The following is a 16,854-nucleotide window of genomic DNA, read 5'->3' as shown; positions in this document are numbered from 1 at the left end:
ACTTGGCGATTCTCTCAAGTCATTCGTGTAAAAAGAAAAAAAAAAGGCAGAGAAGGAACGCTACAGCCATTCTCTCTCTCCTGGATGCACTCTTATTTTAATGTCAGAAACAGTAAATCATCTATCCTGAAGTGTTGAAATATTCATGCAGGTTCATGGAGACCCCATCGAAGCTTAGGGAAGCATTAGGCTCAAAACGGTGGTAAAAACATCACTTTGGGAGATGTGAAGTCATTGTTAGCCTCATCTATATAGTATTAACCGAGGGGAATGGTACAAGATAAAAGGTCCCACTTACTCAAATGTAGTACTGCATAGTTAGATACTAAAATGGCTAGGCTTTATATATATATTTAAAACACAATGTAGTATATATATATATATATATATATATATATATATATATGTATATATATATATATATATATATATATATAATTTGTCATTTTTTTGTGGGGTGCTAAGGATATTATGATGAGTTATGCCAGTTAACAAAGTCAGATCTGCTACATCTATTTATATATCTCACTCTGTATTATCTATCTATCTATCTATCTATCTATCTATCTATCTATCTATCTATCTGTCTGTCTGTCTGTCGGTCGGTCGGTCGGTCGGTCGGTCTCTCTCTCTCTCTCTCTCTCTCTCTCTCTCTATCTATCTATCTATCTATCTATCTATCTATCTATCTATCTATCTATCTATCTATCTATCTATCTATCTATCTATCTATCTATCGTCGCACAACATCACTTGCACCTTTTACAGGTATGTCAACAACTTCCACACATATTCCTGTGGCAAACAGACAAACTTGTATCTCTGAAACAGACCATTTATTGGAGTGAACAAATAGAAATGCCATTTCTGTACATCCAACATATGTGCATTGTGTAAACTTGAAAGCAGTGTGGTTTGTGAATCACTAACAAAGAAATCTTCTGGATGGCTCATTTACTAATAATCTAGCATGCTGTTCATATGATAGAACCTCGAACTTTGTAAACTTCTGGCTTGTAAACAGCAATTACTCCAACACATAGCATAGTCCGTGCTTTAGACATCAATATAAATAATTGTCACAACACTGAGACTTCTTAAGAAAAGATCATTTAAACAAAGATGAATGGATGAACATAATCTGAAACATCAGTCCATTGAACGGGATTATGGAAATAAAGCCCGATGTGCTGTTATATCCTCTGCTAGAAAGTTTCATATATTCATAAACTATTTTATAATGTTATGAGCAGAACATTTTGCTTCCAGACTTAGGAAATGTAATAAATTCCTTATTATTGTCCTGTCCTTTAGCCATATTAGTAGGGTTCCCAACAGAGCGTCCTAAAGAACCTGCTTCAAGAATGGTTCCTTTCGTGGTGGCCCAAGAAACGGTAGTGTTAGTAAGTGCCTGGTTCAAAGTACTGTGTCTGAACAATGGGTCATGAAAAACTCCATCAACCCAATTTCTGAGACTCGTTACAGGAGAATCCTGCCGCCTGTCAATAACACAAACTGGAGTGGACACAGCAGAAGAAGAGGAGGATGAGGAGGAGGATGAAGACGGAGAGGCCACCCCTTGGTGTTTTAACATGCATGATGGATATTCAGTTTGATTTAAAGAGGTGGCTGTGTGAGCCAGTGACCATATTCTTGGTTTGGAATCAAGTAGTTGTTGACTTTGCTGCTGAAAGCACAATTTGGGTTCACAGCCTCTTTGTCTTACCCTCATTAAGTCTTGGTCACATTCATCAACAACACTTTTTAGACAATTTTTAGCCCTGTCAATTTCCTGGTCTACAGAAGAAACTGCTAGTGGCATCTTCAGAATAACGTCTTTGCAATGATCACTGACACAATCTCTGGTCCGCATTTGGTGTCCTTCTTGTTGGGACTGGTGGTGAAATGGTTGTTTCAATTCACATTCAGAGCTTTCAGACTCAATTGTATCAAAGTCGTCAAGGTCACTGAGGTCTAGGTCTTTGTCTTCTCTTCCGGTGGTTTCATCTGTTAAGAAAAGTGCAGGGGGCAATTAATTCTTTGTTCCTACATCATACATTTATTCTGTACAAAGAATCATAGCAGAGGTAACACGGATGGCCCGTCATATATTGTCATTGTGATATAAGCAGGACAGTGAGCAAAGCAATAGAGTCAATATGGAAGAAAGAAAAGCTGTAGCATGCCATGACACTTAGGTTTAGAAGGTCAGATGGCTATTTCTACAAAATTAATTTCATGCAATTTAGATTTTTATCTAAAAAAAACTAAAAGCAAACACAAAGAAACACACATGGAATATCATGCTGTTATTTTAATGGGAACAAACCTTCTATCTGCTTCTCGTTTTTAATGTTATCCTTTGAAGATTCGTCCTCCTCATCCTCCTCATCTTCATCATAAGGTCGTTTCTCATCAGAACATTTGTTTCTTGGTGGCCAGGTCATCTTATTCTCTTTCTTAAGTCTCCTCCTGGCGTTGGCAAACCACGTGGAGACTTGGGTGAGGGTCATCTTGGTGATGATGGCCAGCATGATCTTCTCACCCTTGGTCGGATAAGGGTTTTTCCTGTGCTCCTGCAGCCAGGCCTTCAAAGTGCTGGTGGTTTCACGAGTGGCATTCTTCCTGCGGGTACCTCCATCCATGGTTCCATATCTAATATAACACAACAACGTTGCTCATATATTACAAATATATTAACTAGCTAGCTATGTGCAGAAAACAAGTCAGAAAGTCACATGTACATTTTAATACAATGTAAACTATTGCAATAAAGCCAATAATAAGGTGACCTATAGAGTGTGTTACTGTATGGTTAATATCTCATCGTGCACGTCATATTTCTGAGGAAGCCTGTTTTAAGAGGATAAATTTGAATGACCTGGGGGTATAACTGTTAATATAAATATTTCCCTTCCTGCTCCTTTATTAGCCATGTCTCAGGCTTTTGTTGATGAAATTGTAAAAAACGTATAAAGACAGTGGATTGCAGCTGAATATTTAATGCACACTATACTGAAAGGTCACTGGCACCCATGTGGTCTTAAAAAAAAGGTTGAGATGGCTTAAGTGGTTTTGTGCTGCTTTAGGGATAATAGACGCAGCAAGGTAAAACCGTTATAAATCCCTTCAGGGGAAGGGGATGCAAAGCTTAGGGTAGCACAGAACGCCTTGCTTGTGAGCTTGCTGCTCTGTGATTCACCTAATACAAAGGCAAGGTGAGAATTGTTCATCTGCTAGGCATGCATTCTGTATTGAGATTTCCCCCAGCCACTCAGATTGTATTGGTGCAATTAATACACCACTTTCCATAAGATGGAGATCCAGTATATCTTCAAGTTTTCTAGTCTATATTATGAATTTATGTTTGAAAGAAGCCAAAAACTGCAAGGAAAATGCCAAATATGTTAACATTTGTAGGGGGAAAAAGCAATAACAGAAATATAACAACCGCATACAACATTTCTATTATCATAATAAATATTTAGAATTATTTGAACATAATTACAAATATTTTATCTTTTTTGTATTGCCTTTAGGCTGGATTAGCAGTCAGTGTTTTGCTGAGTTTTTCTCTAGGTTTTTTTTTAAGGTAAAAAACGCTGCGGCCAGATGTTATTTTAAAGTCTATAGTGAAATATAAAAAAAGGCAACGTGTTTTAGTTGGTGGCGTTTTTGTGTTTTTTTTGTGTTTTTTTCCAAAAACGAAGCATGCTCGTTGCGTGATTTTTTTTATGGTGTTTTTTTCAAAGGTTTCTCTATAGGACTTGCAATGTTAAATACCTTTGTGTCAAAAAAGACAAAAGTATAGAAGGTATGATACCTTCATTGGCTAACCATAAAAGTTCTATATGCACTTAGAACTTAGAAATATGCATATAGAACTTTTATGGTTAGCCAATAAAGGTATCATACCTACTATACTTTTGTCTTTTTTGACACAAAGGTATTTAACATTGCATATTGTTTCTGGCTAACACGGTACTACACTATTTTTTTACTGTACTTCTATAGGACTTGAAAATCTCCAGAGAGAATGTATTTTCAAAATGCCACTAAATAAAAAATGCCACAAAAAAACTCATTTAAAGATGCCATAAAAAATACATGTTACATTCAGACTCTTTTCACATGCAGCGATTTTCGTGGCGTTTTTAATGTCGTTAAGGTCGGTGTGAAGGAGGCCTTAAAAGGGTTTTCCCAACTTAGCTATTTATGGGATATTCATAGGATATGCCATAAATGTCTAATAGATGCGTATCCCAGTGCTGCTCGGCTGTTTCCATAACTCCCATTTAACAGAATGGAGCAAGCAGCGCGCACGCGCGACCCTCTTTCCACTAGTCCCCGTCTTGATTCTGCGGCCAGCAGCCACTGCACTGGGCGAAATGGGGGACTAGAGCCACCCGTTCTTGATATAGGAGTGGGTCCCAGAGCTGGGACCCGCATCTATATGACATATATGAGAAATCCTGTGGATATGCTATAAATGCCTAAAATGGGAAAACCCCTTTAAGGTAGGGATAGATTTAATGAATTTGCACCAATCAGTGAAGAGTACAATGTTTACTCCCTTTTGGACCATTTATCCCATAATGCTATACATAATAACATGCTTTGCTAAGGCCCTGCTAAACGCTTAACACGTCAATTGGGCTCTTTTAGCCCAAAGGAGGCTAAAAGAGTGTCCTATTGGCCTCTATTGGGCTTGTATATGCTGGTATATCTTTTTTTTAGGAATTGAATACAATAAAAGACAACAATATTCACGCAAAATAAAAACATACACTGCGCGGTATACGTTTTTTTTAACATGGGAGCCTATGGGTGAAGTATGCCACTGTATGGCATACATCACATACATCTGTTTAACGTATACGTCATGGGTTTTTCAATAGCTTTTTATGACATATATGTTAAATTGATACCATTATAGCCTACGGGTGACGGATGCCTGTGACAGATGCCTAACAGTGGCATCCGTCACCTGTAGACAATAATGGTATCCATTTAATGGATATATAATGAACTCTCCTGATACCATTTCATAACATATTTGTTGAACGGATACCATTTAAGCCTATGGGTGCCACCATTAGGCATTCGTCACAGCCTACATTTAACATATACATTCTGAGCTTTTCCCTGCTTATACGCTTATAACAAAAGTGATATAATTAGGCTCTTAGATCTAACTGACTTTTCTAGATATATTTGCTCAGGTTACAGCAAATATTGTGTTATGGTCCACAAGGGAAATTCACTCCCAAATTTTTATTATATACAATTGTAGCAGAGAATTTTATACATGCCTAATTTTCTGATCCACAGACTTGTTTTCCATTGGCCTAAAAAAGTGGATCATCACCATAGAGATATTTGTTTTTCAGTTGAATCTCAGTCTTCATGTCTATGGCTACCTATAATTTAAAGAATATGTGGATCACATCTCTATCCACACATGTAGTAACACAATTTGATAATTTGTAACCTTATACTGTATATGTCAAATTATTGGGTTGATGTCTGTAATATTTAACACAATTCTATGTTTCAAAATCGGTTGATAATTATATACAAGATATTGACTAAATCAGCCAGCAGATTACTGCTTGGCTAATATTTGGGGTCTAACATATCCTGTTTGAAGGGATAAGGCCACGTTCACACTAGTGTTTGTCTTGTCAAAAAACATAAGGGAAGTATTTCATGACCCATATAGTTTTGCTATGTTTTTCTTTTCATTTTTTAAGGGTACATTCACATATATCAGGCGGGTAAATCAGTTTTATCCACCTCTAAAACAGTCTGCAGGATGAGTACAAGGGATCCATATCTGGTGTCTATTCTTCCCATTGTGCAGGGTATAAGCTATATGGTCCCTTTTGCAGGAATATTGCCTGCAATATTCCTTCAGTCAGTACTCACTGCTTTTGAAAACGTTCAGTGTTAAAACCATATACTTTTGCTATAAAAAAAAATAAAAAAAATGGTTCCCATTGAAAACAATGGAATCAGTGGTGCCTGGAGTTGCTCTTCGCAGAGGGAACTGAGCCTGACATGTGGGTATATATGATGGAGCCTTTAGTCTGGTTCGGCAATACTATGTAGCTCAATTGGAAACAGGTCCTCCATGTTGAGAACAAATAAAATGCTGTATGATATAATATAATATAATATAATATATATATACATGAAACCCCAATTACTACAAGGACTGCAAAGTAGACCAACAGCATGATATTTTAAGTACTGAAGTGACAGGGACTTTTTTCTTGCACAAATAGAAAAAGAATGGTTGATGTTAGGGCTATATTTAGTATACATACTCATTGATACAAATAATTTAAAATGATCTCATAGAGTAAATATTTCTTGAGAGCACACTGTAGCCAAGTTCATTTCAGACCTGTAGAAACAGGTGCAGGGAATAAATTACAGTTTGTTTTATTTGTTCTTCCCTTCAAAATCTGTTTGAGCAGAATGTAGGTGGAAACAGATTTGGCATATGGCCTCAAATATACTTTTCTGACAAATCATAACCCAAGTTGTAGCACAAAAAAATTGTCAGAATCTCGAAATCATTGAAGATTATTATCATTATCACTACTATGCGTAACATATAATAAAATATCATGTTGTTCTTAACTAAATAGGAAAGGCACCATTAAAGAAACAGTAAACCTAGAAAATAATGCTAAAAGTAAACAGGAGATAAACTTGATCATATGGTTTGTCAGGGAACACAACTGTCAATTCCTCCCGATATCTTCAATTATTGGCTAGCAAAATGTTAAATGGGCGGGACTTAGTGTTCTTTGTCTCCTATTGCATTTACACACCAGCGAGACATGGGATTGGGAGAAGGAGGAGGTCACATGGAGAATAATTGTATGTTTTTAAATATCCTCTTATCCTTTGATCCCATTCTATGTTTAGTGATCCTTTCAGAAAACCATCTAAGTTTTAAATCTGGTCTAACTTATTTTCAGTTAATACTTCTAACATCTAGGAATCTACATGGGACAGAACTACCATCATAGCAGCTATGGTGGCTGCCACGAGACCTGTCACTTCCGGGGGCTCATCGGCACAGGAACCTAAATGCATGGAATATCGTGCATTCATTTTAATTCTGTTGCAAGCCAGGGGTGTTAAGTTGTTTAGCAGGTTCCATCTCTAGGGTTTCCTGTACATCTTTAATAGCAATGCAACTGGGAGAAAAACTGATGAAATCATTTACAGAAAAGTTATGGTAGGTTTACACCTTTCCAGTCGGGGAATTAGTTCCCACTGCCTTAAAAATAGTCTGGCCAGATGGGAATGACAAAGCCAGATTATTCCACCTAGCCCTCTTTTTATATTAGTGGCCACAGCCTCTGCCAGACAGAGAAACATTGCATGCAAAATTTCTATGCCAGGCAAGAAAATCCATCGGTCATAAATGTTCCCAGTTTTAATCACTTTTGGTTCAAAAAGGGATACCCACTGAAAACAACAAGATCTATTTAGACCTTACTTTGTCATTTTAGTTTAAAACAGAGAAACAGGAAAAAAAAAGTACTAAACACACTTATTGGCCTATGTAGATTGGAAAAATCTTATTACTGAGCCACTATGTATGTCACCATATGGTGCCTTCATTCAGCATGTTTTTCTCCACTAGCGAATACCTCTTAATATGGCATGTGATAGAACATGAAACATTTCTTTTCACATAGATAAAACTTACGTGTGCCTAAGTAGGACCCATAGATTTCTAGATAATGTGTGTTGGTGGTTGCGTTACTGTATGTGTGGGCATATGTACATATATTTCATGTGTTAATGTGTTTACGATTGAATGTTATAACCCTATTTTGTGTTTATAAATGTTAATGGATTTAATGGGTTTAATTATTTATTTATTTTTTAGAACAGAATTGGAATGCCAATATTGATTCACAAAAAGCATGTATGATCTTGGACATATGCAAATCTATCCAGTTTCCATGTTCCATGTAGTGAACAAAATGTAAAACATTATCCGTGTGGATAACAGTACAAAAGCCATTACACATAACATTTCTTGCACAATGTTTGACTGTTATACATCCAAAACTCAATAAACCTTTACTTAAACATAAACAAATAATATACAGTATATAACCAATTTGAATGAACGTTAATGGCTATAATCCATAAGACTTGTTGGTGCAACTGACCAATGATACACAGAACCACCATCTAATAATTTTTGTCCTCCACAATTTAAAATCCATAGGAATTCAATTAGAAATAAAGTGATTTCCAATACATGTGCTCTAAATTTGCCAGATTGCCTCATAACAGTGCCACAATATTGATCAGTTGGGCTCATATTTGATCACTGTGCCCACATTTTTAAAAAGTTGAATGTATGATTTTGTCTTGACAAATAAAATGTCTATACCTGAAAGGGGTTTTCCCATCTTAGACATTTATGGCATATCCACAGAATATGCCATAAATGTTTGATAGACCTAGGGACCCCCACCTATTTCTAGAATGCGGCCCCCTGACCTCTGATCTACCTTGTCTCACTCCCGCTGCTTTCCGACCTCTGTCAGACGAGGTGGTCTGGATCGGAAACAGCCAAGCTCAATGAGCTACGCTGTTTCCGTAACTCCAAAAGATATGTATGTATGGGAATTACCAGAACAGAGTAGCTCAGCGAGCTTAGCTGTTTCCGTACTACCGACCACCCTATCAGACAGTAGCCAGATAGTAGTGGGAGCTGGACCAGGTAGGACAGGGAAGGGTAAGGGGGCCCCATTCTAGAGATAGGTGTGGGTACCAGAGGTGGGAACCACATCTCTCTGACATTTATGGTATATCCTGTGGATATGCCATAAATGTCCAAGATGGGAAAACCCCTTTAAGTCTGAATTTTATACAAAAATATCTACTTAAATTATTCACAGACAGGGAAAGTAAAGCTGGTCATATTCCTCTCAAGCCTTCATACACATGCACACTTGGCTCGGTCGAGAGTGTATGTGTTCTTAACACAGTAGCAAAATACGTCTGAAATTACGGAGCTGTTTTCGGCTGAAAACAGCTCCTGATTTTCAGACGTTTTTGTAACTACTCGCGTTTTTTGCGACGTATTTTACGGACGTTATTGGAGCTGTTTTTCAATAGAGTCAATGAAAAACGGCTCCAAAAACATCCCAATAAGTGACATGCACTTCTTTGACGCGGGCATCTTTTTACGCGCCGTCTTTTGACAGCGACGCGTAAAATTACACCTCGTGGGAACAGAACATCGTAAAACCCATTGAAAGCAATGGGCAGATGTTTTTAGGTGTAATGGAACCGTTTTTTCAGGCGTAATTCGAGGTGTAAAACCAAAATAATTCTATGCTGTCAGAGAAGAATCAGTACACTGCCATACATATTAGATAGTTACAGGTCCCGCCCAAATCGTTGGGTTCGGACAGTATTTATGCAATGTGTATGGCCACCTAAATGTCTCTGGGGGTCATCACGAATGGAGCCATGGGAGATAATAGAGTAGTCATTTTTACCTAAGGACCTATTACATGGCCCGACGAGGGCCATGTAAACAAGCGCTGCTCAACAAGACAGCTCTTTGATCAGCGCTCGTTGGCTCCTTTCACAAGGAGCTATGTACGATCGCTCGTCCCCATATATTTCATAATGTTAGCAGCGCATCTCCCTGTTTACACATGGAGATGTGCTGCTGACAACGATAATATTTTAGGCTGCATAAATTATACAATCAGCTGATGAACGAGCGTTTGCTCGTTCATTGGCTGATCGTTCCCCTGTTAACACAGGGCATTTAACGGGAACAAGTTTTTTGTGAGCGCTCGTTTGCCCGATAATTGGCCAATATAAAACGGCCCTTATTCCTCACCCCAGCCTAAAGCAACAAATTTAATTAATCTTTCAAACTATTATAGATAAGATGGGAATTAGTGTCCCTTAAAGATATTGCTTCCTAAAGCTGGTCATAAGGTGGCCATACACATTAGATTAAAGGTGATTTATGTGGACATTTTTGACCATAACAAACGATTTTTGGTTAAAAAATTAAGTGAATGATCATTACAACCCCTCGATGGTCCACAGTAATCTAACAAAAATGGTCGGCTGTGTTAGAAATTTAGTGTATTGGTCATTTGTGCAATGTTCATTTGAACATTGCCCTACTGCTGTCTAATGTATTTGGCCAACCTTTAACTGGCCATACACATAAGATAATTGAAAATTGAAAATTATACGTGAACGATTGTTCGATTGTTGATTTTTTTTGGCTGTGGTCGGCTGAAAATACAAGTGTTTGGCATGATTTGGCCGATCATTTGTAATTTTTCTGGTCTGCCAGTTTAGTCTGACATGCTGCTGGTAGGATCGTTCGTATAGAGACAATCCCTCAGAAGTTTGATCTGGCCGAGCATGCGTGTGTTTTCAATGAGGACAGGGGAATAAGCCGTTGCCAAACACCTTTGGTGGCGGCTTATCTCCCATGACAACAAAGATCCTTCTTTCCCCCAACATCTGCCATTGGGGGAGAGTCGGGACACCCTCATAGACATTAGATGGTCGGTCGGTCCCGCCTAAGAAGTCGTTCGTCTAATGTGTATGAGCAAGTTTACTTTACAGTACCATTCAAGTTTTTTATGGAAGAATTTTTTCAGATGTTTTTCAGTTCTTCTAATAAAGGGATTTCTCCATCATAGACATTTCTAGCATATTGATAGGTTATCAGTGTATGGCTGGACTTACTGCTGGGACAAACATCAATCCTGAAAATGGATAACAGCGGACTGGGCACCTTCATTCTATTGATTGGTGGTGGTCTCAGCTGTCATCTGAATGTGTTTGTTTCTGCAGCATGTGCATGGCTTTTACTATACCTCATTCAGATACATGTAACAGTCGCAGAATTTTCTGCAACAAATCTGCAACATGTGAACATATCCTGACTCTTGCTTACTTCTTAGGGCATGCCCAGACGTGGCGGATTTCTTCCGCCACTGGCCGCATCAATGCCGCACAGAATCTGCGTTGCAGATTCTGTGGCGGCTTTGCTTAAAATGGGCATTAAATTGATGCGGACTAGCCTTTGCGTATTGAGGGGAAGAGGGCTTCCCTTCTCTCTATCAGTGCAGGATAGAGAGAAGGGACAGCCCTTTTCCTAGTAAAAGTAACAGAAATTCATACTTACCCGGCCGTTGTCTTGGTGACGCGTCCCTCTTTCGCCATCCAGCCCGACCTCCCTGGATGACGCGGCAGTCCATGTGACCGCTGCAGCCTGTGATTGGCTGCAGCCGTCACTTAGACTGAAACGTCATCCTGGGGGGCCGGACTGGAGGAAGAAGCAGGGAGTTCTCAGTAAGTATACAGGTTGATGTATATTGGGATCGGTAGTCACTGTCCAGGGTGCTGAAACAGTTACTGCCGATCGATTAACTCTTTCAGCACCCTGGAAAGTTACTATTTACTGACGTTGCCTAGCAACGCTCCCGTAATTATGGGTGCACACACGTAGTCACCAGTAATTACGGGTGCACACACGTAGTCACCCGTAATTACGGGAGCCCCATTGACTTCCTCAGTCTGGCTGTAGACCTTGAAATACATAGGTCCAGCCAGAATGAAGAAATGTCATGTTAGTAACACCAATACGCTCCGCAGCACACATAACATCTACATAACATCTGCGGACTTCATTGCGGAATTTTGAATCTCCATTGAAGTCAATGGAGAAATTCCGCAATGAGTCCGCAACAAGTCCGCTACACGTCCGCAACAACCATTGTATGCTGCGGACACCAAATTCCGCGCCGCAGCCTATGCTACGCAACGGAATTGTCCGCAACGTGTAAACGAACACAACTAAAAAGCTGTGGATGGCAATGGAGAAACGTGTACGCTGCGGACTGTCCGCAGCGGAATTCAGAGCAATTCCGCTACGTGTGGTCATGCCCTTACAGTTACCACACCTACATCATACATCTTATCTACCTATAGTCATAGCAATATGTTTTGCAAAGGTAAAATTCCTCATGCCATGAATAATAAAAACAGTACTGCAATACTGAGGCGCAATGCCAGAAACAGACAACTGCAAATTTCTTATTTGGAGAATACTAAATATTAAATAATGAGCAGAAATGAGTAAATTTGTAGACATTTTAAGGTATCATGTCACTTTACCGAGGTATTGCTTTTTGTAGAGGGCTTTGATTGCATTTGCACCACTGAGATTAACTCATCCTCTCCTTAAAACTAAAAACTATTTAGCTCATCTTAGATGCATTAAAGTACTTTTTGTTCTTTAAGACCAATGTAACTTGAAACAGATAACATAAAAATAGGGCACTTCAAATGAAAGCAATTTAGATATCCCAGTGCAATAATATGCAATTTAATACCTGTAATTGTGTAGATGGCCTTTTACGACTCATTATACAGAAATAGATACGTATATAAAAATTTAGAAATAGTAAGTGTGGCAGAGTCTGATATTAAAGTAGGCTATAGCACTTCCATTTCTAAAGGACTCATGGCAAGTTTTGGGTAATTTTGCCCCTTGACTTCACAGTTTTCTTAAGCTTTAAGAGCCCAAATATCCTTCTCATAAAATAATATATTTTAACCGTGTTTCCTATTTTACAGTATTTTCAATATTTTTCTTAAGCAATATACTACAAAAGTTACTTATATATAAAACAGATCTAAAATGGAGTAAATAAGTCAGAATAGATGACAGTTACTCCATTGTTACCTAAATTAGCAGCAACAACAACACAAAGGAGATGTGGATAATGAGTTGCTATACATTCACGTATATATCGCCTGCTACAACCAGTTGTTAACGCTCAATAGCGGCAGACATGTAAGACAGGCTAGACCTGTCCTAGAAGTTTTGCTGCAGTCGAAGTGATGACAAACTTATGAAGTGTCCTACGACACTTAACAGGCATCACAATTAAAGCTAAATTGTGACATAAAATGATAGTGATAGTGTTGACAAGGAATGTAGTTCTGCGTGGAAGTGGAATCTATAAAAGGTTCAATAGACGAGCCGGATACAGGGTGATAAAGTTTACCAACTCCCTTTCATTTCCAATATAGAAACTACTGCGATTCAAAACTTGACATGCTTTTGGACATGCTAATGGTATCTATTGATTGGGCTGGAGGAGGAATCACTTATGACAGTTCTATTCATAAGTGTAAGTAATGAGTTAATACACATCACAATGTAATAGCCTGCTTGGCTATTACGTCTTTATAAACAGAAGGAATATACTCAAAGTTATCGGAATTTGAAAAAAAAATTGGTGCAAGCTATGAGTCACATAAGTAGTTAACCTCATATTGACTAGTTTGGTCACTTTGAGACCTTCTTCACACACACACACACACACACACTAAATGCTATTAAAATATGCCATGATTTTTAACAGTTTTTTTTATAGCATTGTTTTACTTTTTTTTAGTGGAGTTTTTATTTTGTAACTTCTTTTACAGCTGTTTTTTTTAAAAAGTCCTACAGAGAAGCCTATGGGAAAACAGAAAAAGAGAGAGAATTCTGCTTTATAAAAAAAAAAATGCCACTGACTCCAAAAATGCTACAAACACGCCTCAAGCCAAAACACGGTGTATGTATATTTTCCTTTATTATACCATACACTTAAAAATAACACTGGCCGCAGCGTTTATGTGGGGAAAAATTTATGGAAAAAAAACTATTTTAAAAAATGCCACCGATAAACGCTGTCTGTGACTCCAGCCTCAAGGACATTCATTTTAAGGCCTTGTTCACACAGTGCAGATTTGATGCAGATTTTGCATGCATTTTTTTTAAGTCAAAACTAGAATTGGATCAAGGAGAGAAGACACTTGAAGGCCTTCTTTTATATATTTCTTCGGTTTATGTCATGTTCCAGGTTTTGGCTTCAAAATCTGCACCATGTTAACAAGGCCTTAGGGTGCAATCACATGTGGCAGATTTTTTTTTTGTAGACATTTCTGCGATTGAAAATCAACTTCATACATCTGAATGGGGTTTTTTCTGCAGCAGGTGTTGTTTTTTTACGTTACATTCAAATGAGTTGAATTGATGTAAAGTCGCAGAAGTTTCTGCAACAAAATCTTCCGTGTGTGAACATGCCCTTACAGTAACTTTATTGTCTCATGTGAAGGAAACACTAAAGTTCGAATCTTGCAGCAGTTTATCCCTTAATTAAATAAACAGAATTAAGTGTATAACAGAAACAGTTACCAACTGGAACATACAATATGGTACTATATAAAATACTGTAATACGTATATACATTTTTAAGCAAGTCAATTACCTGTCATACTGGTACTGGCTCAGTGTGTGATCATAAGGATAGTAAGCAGCAGTCTGGGCAATACCCGCATGCGCAGATCCAGTGCCATCCTTTGAATCAAACGTGTTCTGTAACATAAGGTCAAAAGTGTTCATATGACAGTATACCTATACAATTCTATTTATTTCCCCCACATTAACTATCAGAAATCGACTTCTTATTTCCAATCCTTAGTGTTATCTGGACGCCCAGACACAGTTTAATAATCTAAATATAACACACAATGCTAAATACAAGACAAATTAGTTCATTCTCATGACACAATTGTATATTGCTCCCTGCTCCTGTGGATATATAATGAATGAGTGCATTATACATCCTCTCCCAAAACTCATTCTACTGTTAATATGTTTATAGATAAGAGAAGCAGTTCATACACATTTAATACATATTCTGCACTACAACAAAAGATAAAAGAACTGACAACATCCATCTAAAGCTGTCACTTCCTGTTTATCTTTTGAGAATAGAGAAGATAAATACTCTATGCTAATCTGCAGAATAGATGTAATACTAGCAGATAAATGTGAGCGGGGACTAGCTGCAGGGGGGCTTCTTATTTGTGCGCATACACACACACATACATATATACATATATATATATATATACACATATGTGTGTGTGTGTGTGTGTGTGTGTATATGTATATATATATATGTATATATATATGTATATATATATGTATATATATATATATATACATATGTGTGTGTGTATATACACACACATATGTATCAGTGCTGCATTTGTAATTTTATTGTAACTGAAATAACTGTATTATTTTTTTTATTATTATTTAGGGATAGATTTAGACGCAGTTCTGTGGAAAGCCCACAGATAAAACGATATCACAATGAGTTGTACCAAGTGACAAACCCAGCTCTACTACATGCACACACACACACACACACACACACACACACACACTTATGCAGCTTGAAAACTAATACTAGAAAAGTCATCAGCTTCACTTATGAACAAGGAGTAGGTATTCTTACCAGAGAATAGAAGGCAGAAGCATCGGTGCCATATGTAACATAGTTGCCATAGCCTTGGGAGCCGGTATAGGGGTTCCCATAAACTCCTAAAGCAGCTGCAGAGTTGAGCTCGTGCCTGGCAGTGGCCAGTAGCCTGCTCTCATACACAGGACAATAGACTGGGGTCTGAGCAGAGGCTGCAGCAGCTGTATCTGACAAAGTCCTTCCGCTTGATTCGCAGCAGGTTGACAATGAATTGGTGGTCATCAAGAACTAGGGGGGAATGTCATACAATGAGAACAAGGGAAAAAGCCCAGGAACACTGGATGTTTATATCTAAACACAATGACATGGGAATGTAAGCATGATCTGAAATATTAGTATTTAAATAATACTAATATTATTATTATTATTATTATTATTATTATTATTAATAATAATAATAATAATAATAATAATAATAATAATAATAATAATGCAATAATTATTGTCATTTAATATACTGTGCTCAGTAAAGCAAATATTATTACCAGTAGTAGTTGTAAGAGTAGTAGTAGTATTACTACCCACTAATGTTCACCCTTTTAAGACATCAATAAGTACAGACAGGTCGCCATTGTCCTATACAATCCATCTTTTCTCCCGTCCCCTCTGTATATTTGCACATAATCATTATATTAATGGCGCTTACCTGAGGTGTGGAGGAGTATGGATACCCAAACTGAGGATATGACATGTTACATCAACTCCCGAATCCCAGGAAAGGCAGGAGAGGGGATTTCTCTGGTTTACTGTATCGGAGCTTTCTTCGTGTCAAAATTGTTGACTACAGGGTCCCAGATGCTTATAAGGGGGAAAAGGAGAAAAGCATCTTTACGTTTTAACCCTCTGATCCTCCTCTGCTCAACATAGCTAGAAATATAACTTCAAAATACATTGAAAAGAGACGGGAATATTGCTCCGAAGTCCATTTACTAAAAATAATAATCAGTACACAGAAAAGCCAGCAGACAAGGTGAATGCCGTGACGTCACCACACCCTTTCATCTCCGGAGCTGTGCATCCAAGGGTGAAAAATACTGATCTCCAACGATCGCTTTTATGGATCGTGCGAGTGATCGTACAAGGTAATTATAGGTGTTTGTACAGCACTCGTGCAAGGCGAGGAAATGAGGGGCTGGATTGAAACATTCATTGCTATACACATTAATGATTTTATCTCCTTACTCACTGAAGGATGGGAAGCTCTTTTAATTAGAAATTAATTAATGAGCAGCTGTTTCTCACATTAATAATTAGTCTCATTTACAAATAAGAGGGGCAGAAATTGGACTTTTTACTGAACTCCAAGAGCTGCTATGTTCAACTCTATGCCCAGCTTGGTATTTTGCTCATTCAACAAATTATAGATCAATTGTAGTTATTGAATGCTGAAGCCGCCTGGTACCAATCTATTAAAATTCTATTAAATGTATTGAATCAT

General features: G+C 37.8%; 1 protein-coding gene across 1 annotated transcript; it reads right to left on the bottom strand.

Annotated features, from left to right (window-relative positions):
- Positions 1-892: 892 nt before the first annotated feature.
- On the bottom strand, positions 893-15,640 carry IRX4 (iroquois homeobox 4). The gene is made up of 4 exons (XM_075828503.1): positions 15,393-15,640; positions 14,355-14,461; positions 2,330-2,655; positions 893-2,007 (listed from the first exon to the last, which is right to left on the bottom strand). Exons 1-4 carry the CDS (start codon positions 15,636-15,638, stop codon positions 1,244-1,246), a joined length of 1,443 nt encoding a protein of 480 aa, XP_075684618.1. The 5' UTR covers positions 15,639-15,640; the 3' UTR covers positions 893-1,243.
- Between the last annotated feature and the right edge of the window lie 1,214 nt (positions 15,641-16,854).

The sequence above is a fragment of the Rhinoderma darwinii genome, chromosome 5 (genome assembly GCF_050947455.1).
Source record: "Rhinoderma darwinii isolate aRhiDar2 chromosome 5, aRhiDar2.hap1, whole genome shotgun sequence".
Taxonomy (NCBI): Eukaryota; Metazoa; Chordata; class Amphibia; order Anura; family Rhinodermatidae; genus Rhinoderma; species Rhinoderma darwinii.
The sequence above is the reverse complement of the archived record's forward strand: the minus strand, read 5'-3'. Positions and strand labels throughout refer to the sequence as shown.

Excerpts from the sequence above, each read along its gene's own strand:
- IRX4 (XM_075828503.1), bottom strand. The coding sequence starts at position 15,638 with ATGACCACCAATTCATTGTCAACCTGCTGCGAATCAAGCGGAAGGACT. Across the intron at positions 2,656-14,354 it reads AGCCAGTACCAGTATGACAG|ATATGGAACCATGGATGGAG; the intron begins GTAATTGACTTG and ends GTGTTATATTAG. Across the intron at positions 2,008-2,329 it reads AAACGAGAAGCAGATAGAAG|ATGAAACCACCGGAAGAGAA; the intron begins GTTTGTTCCCAT and ends TTTTCTTAACAG.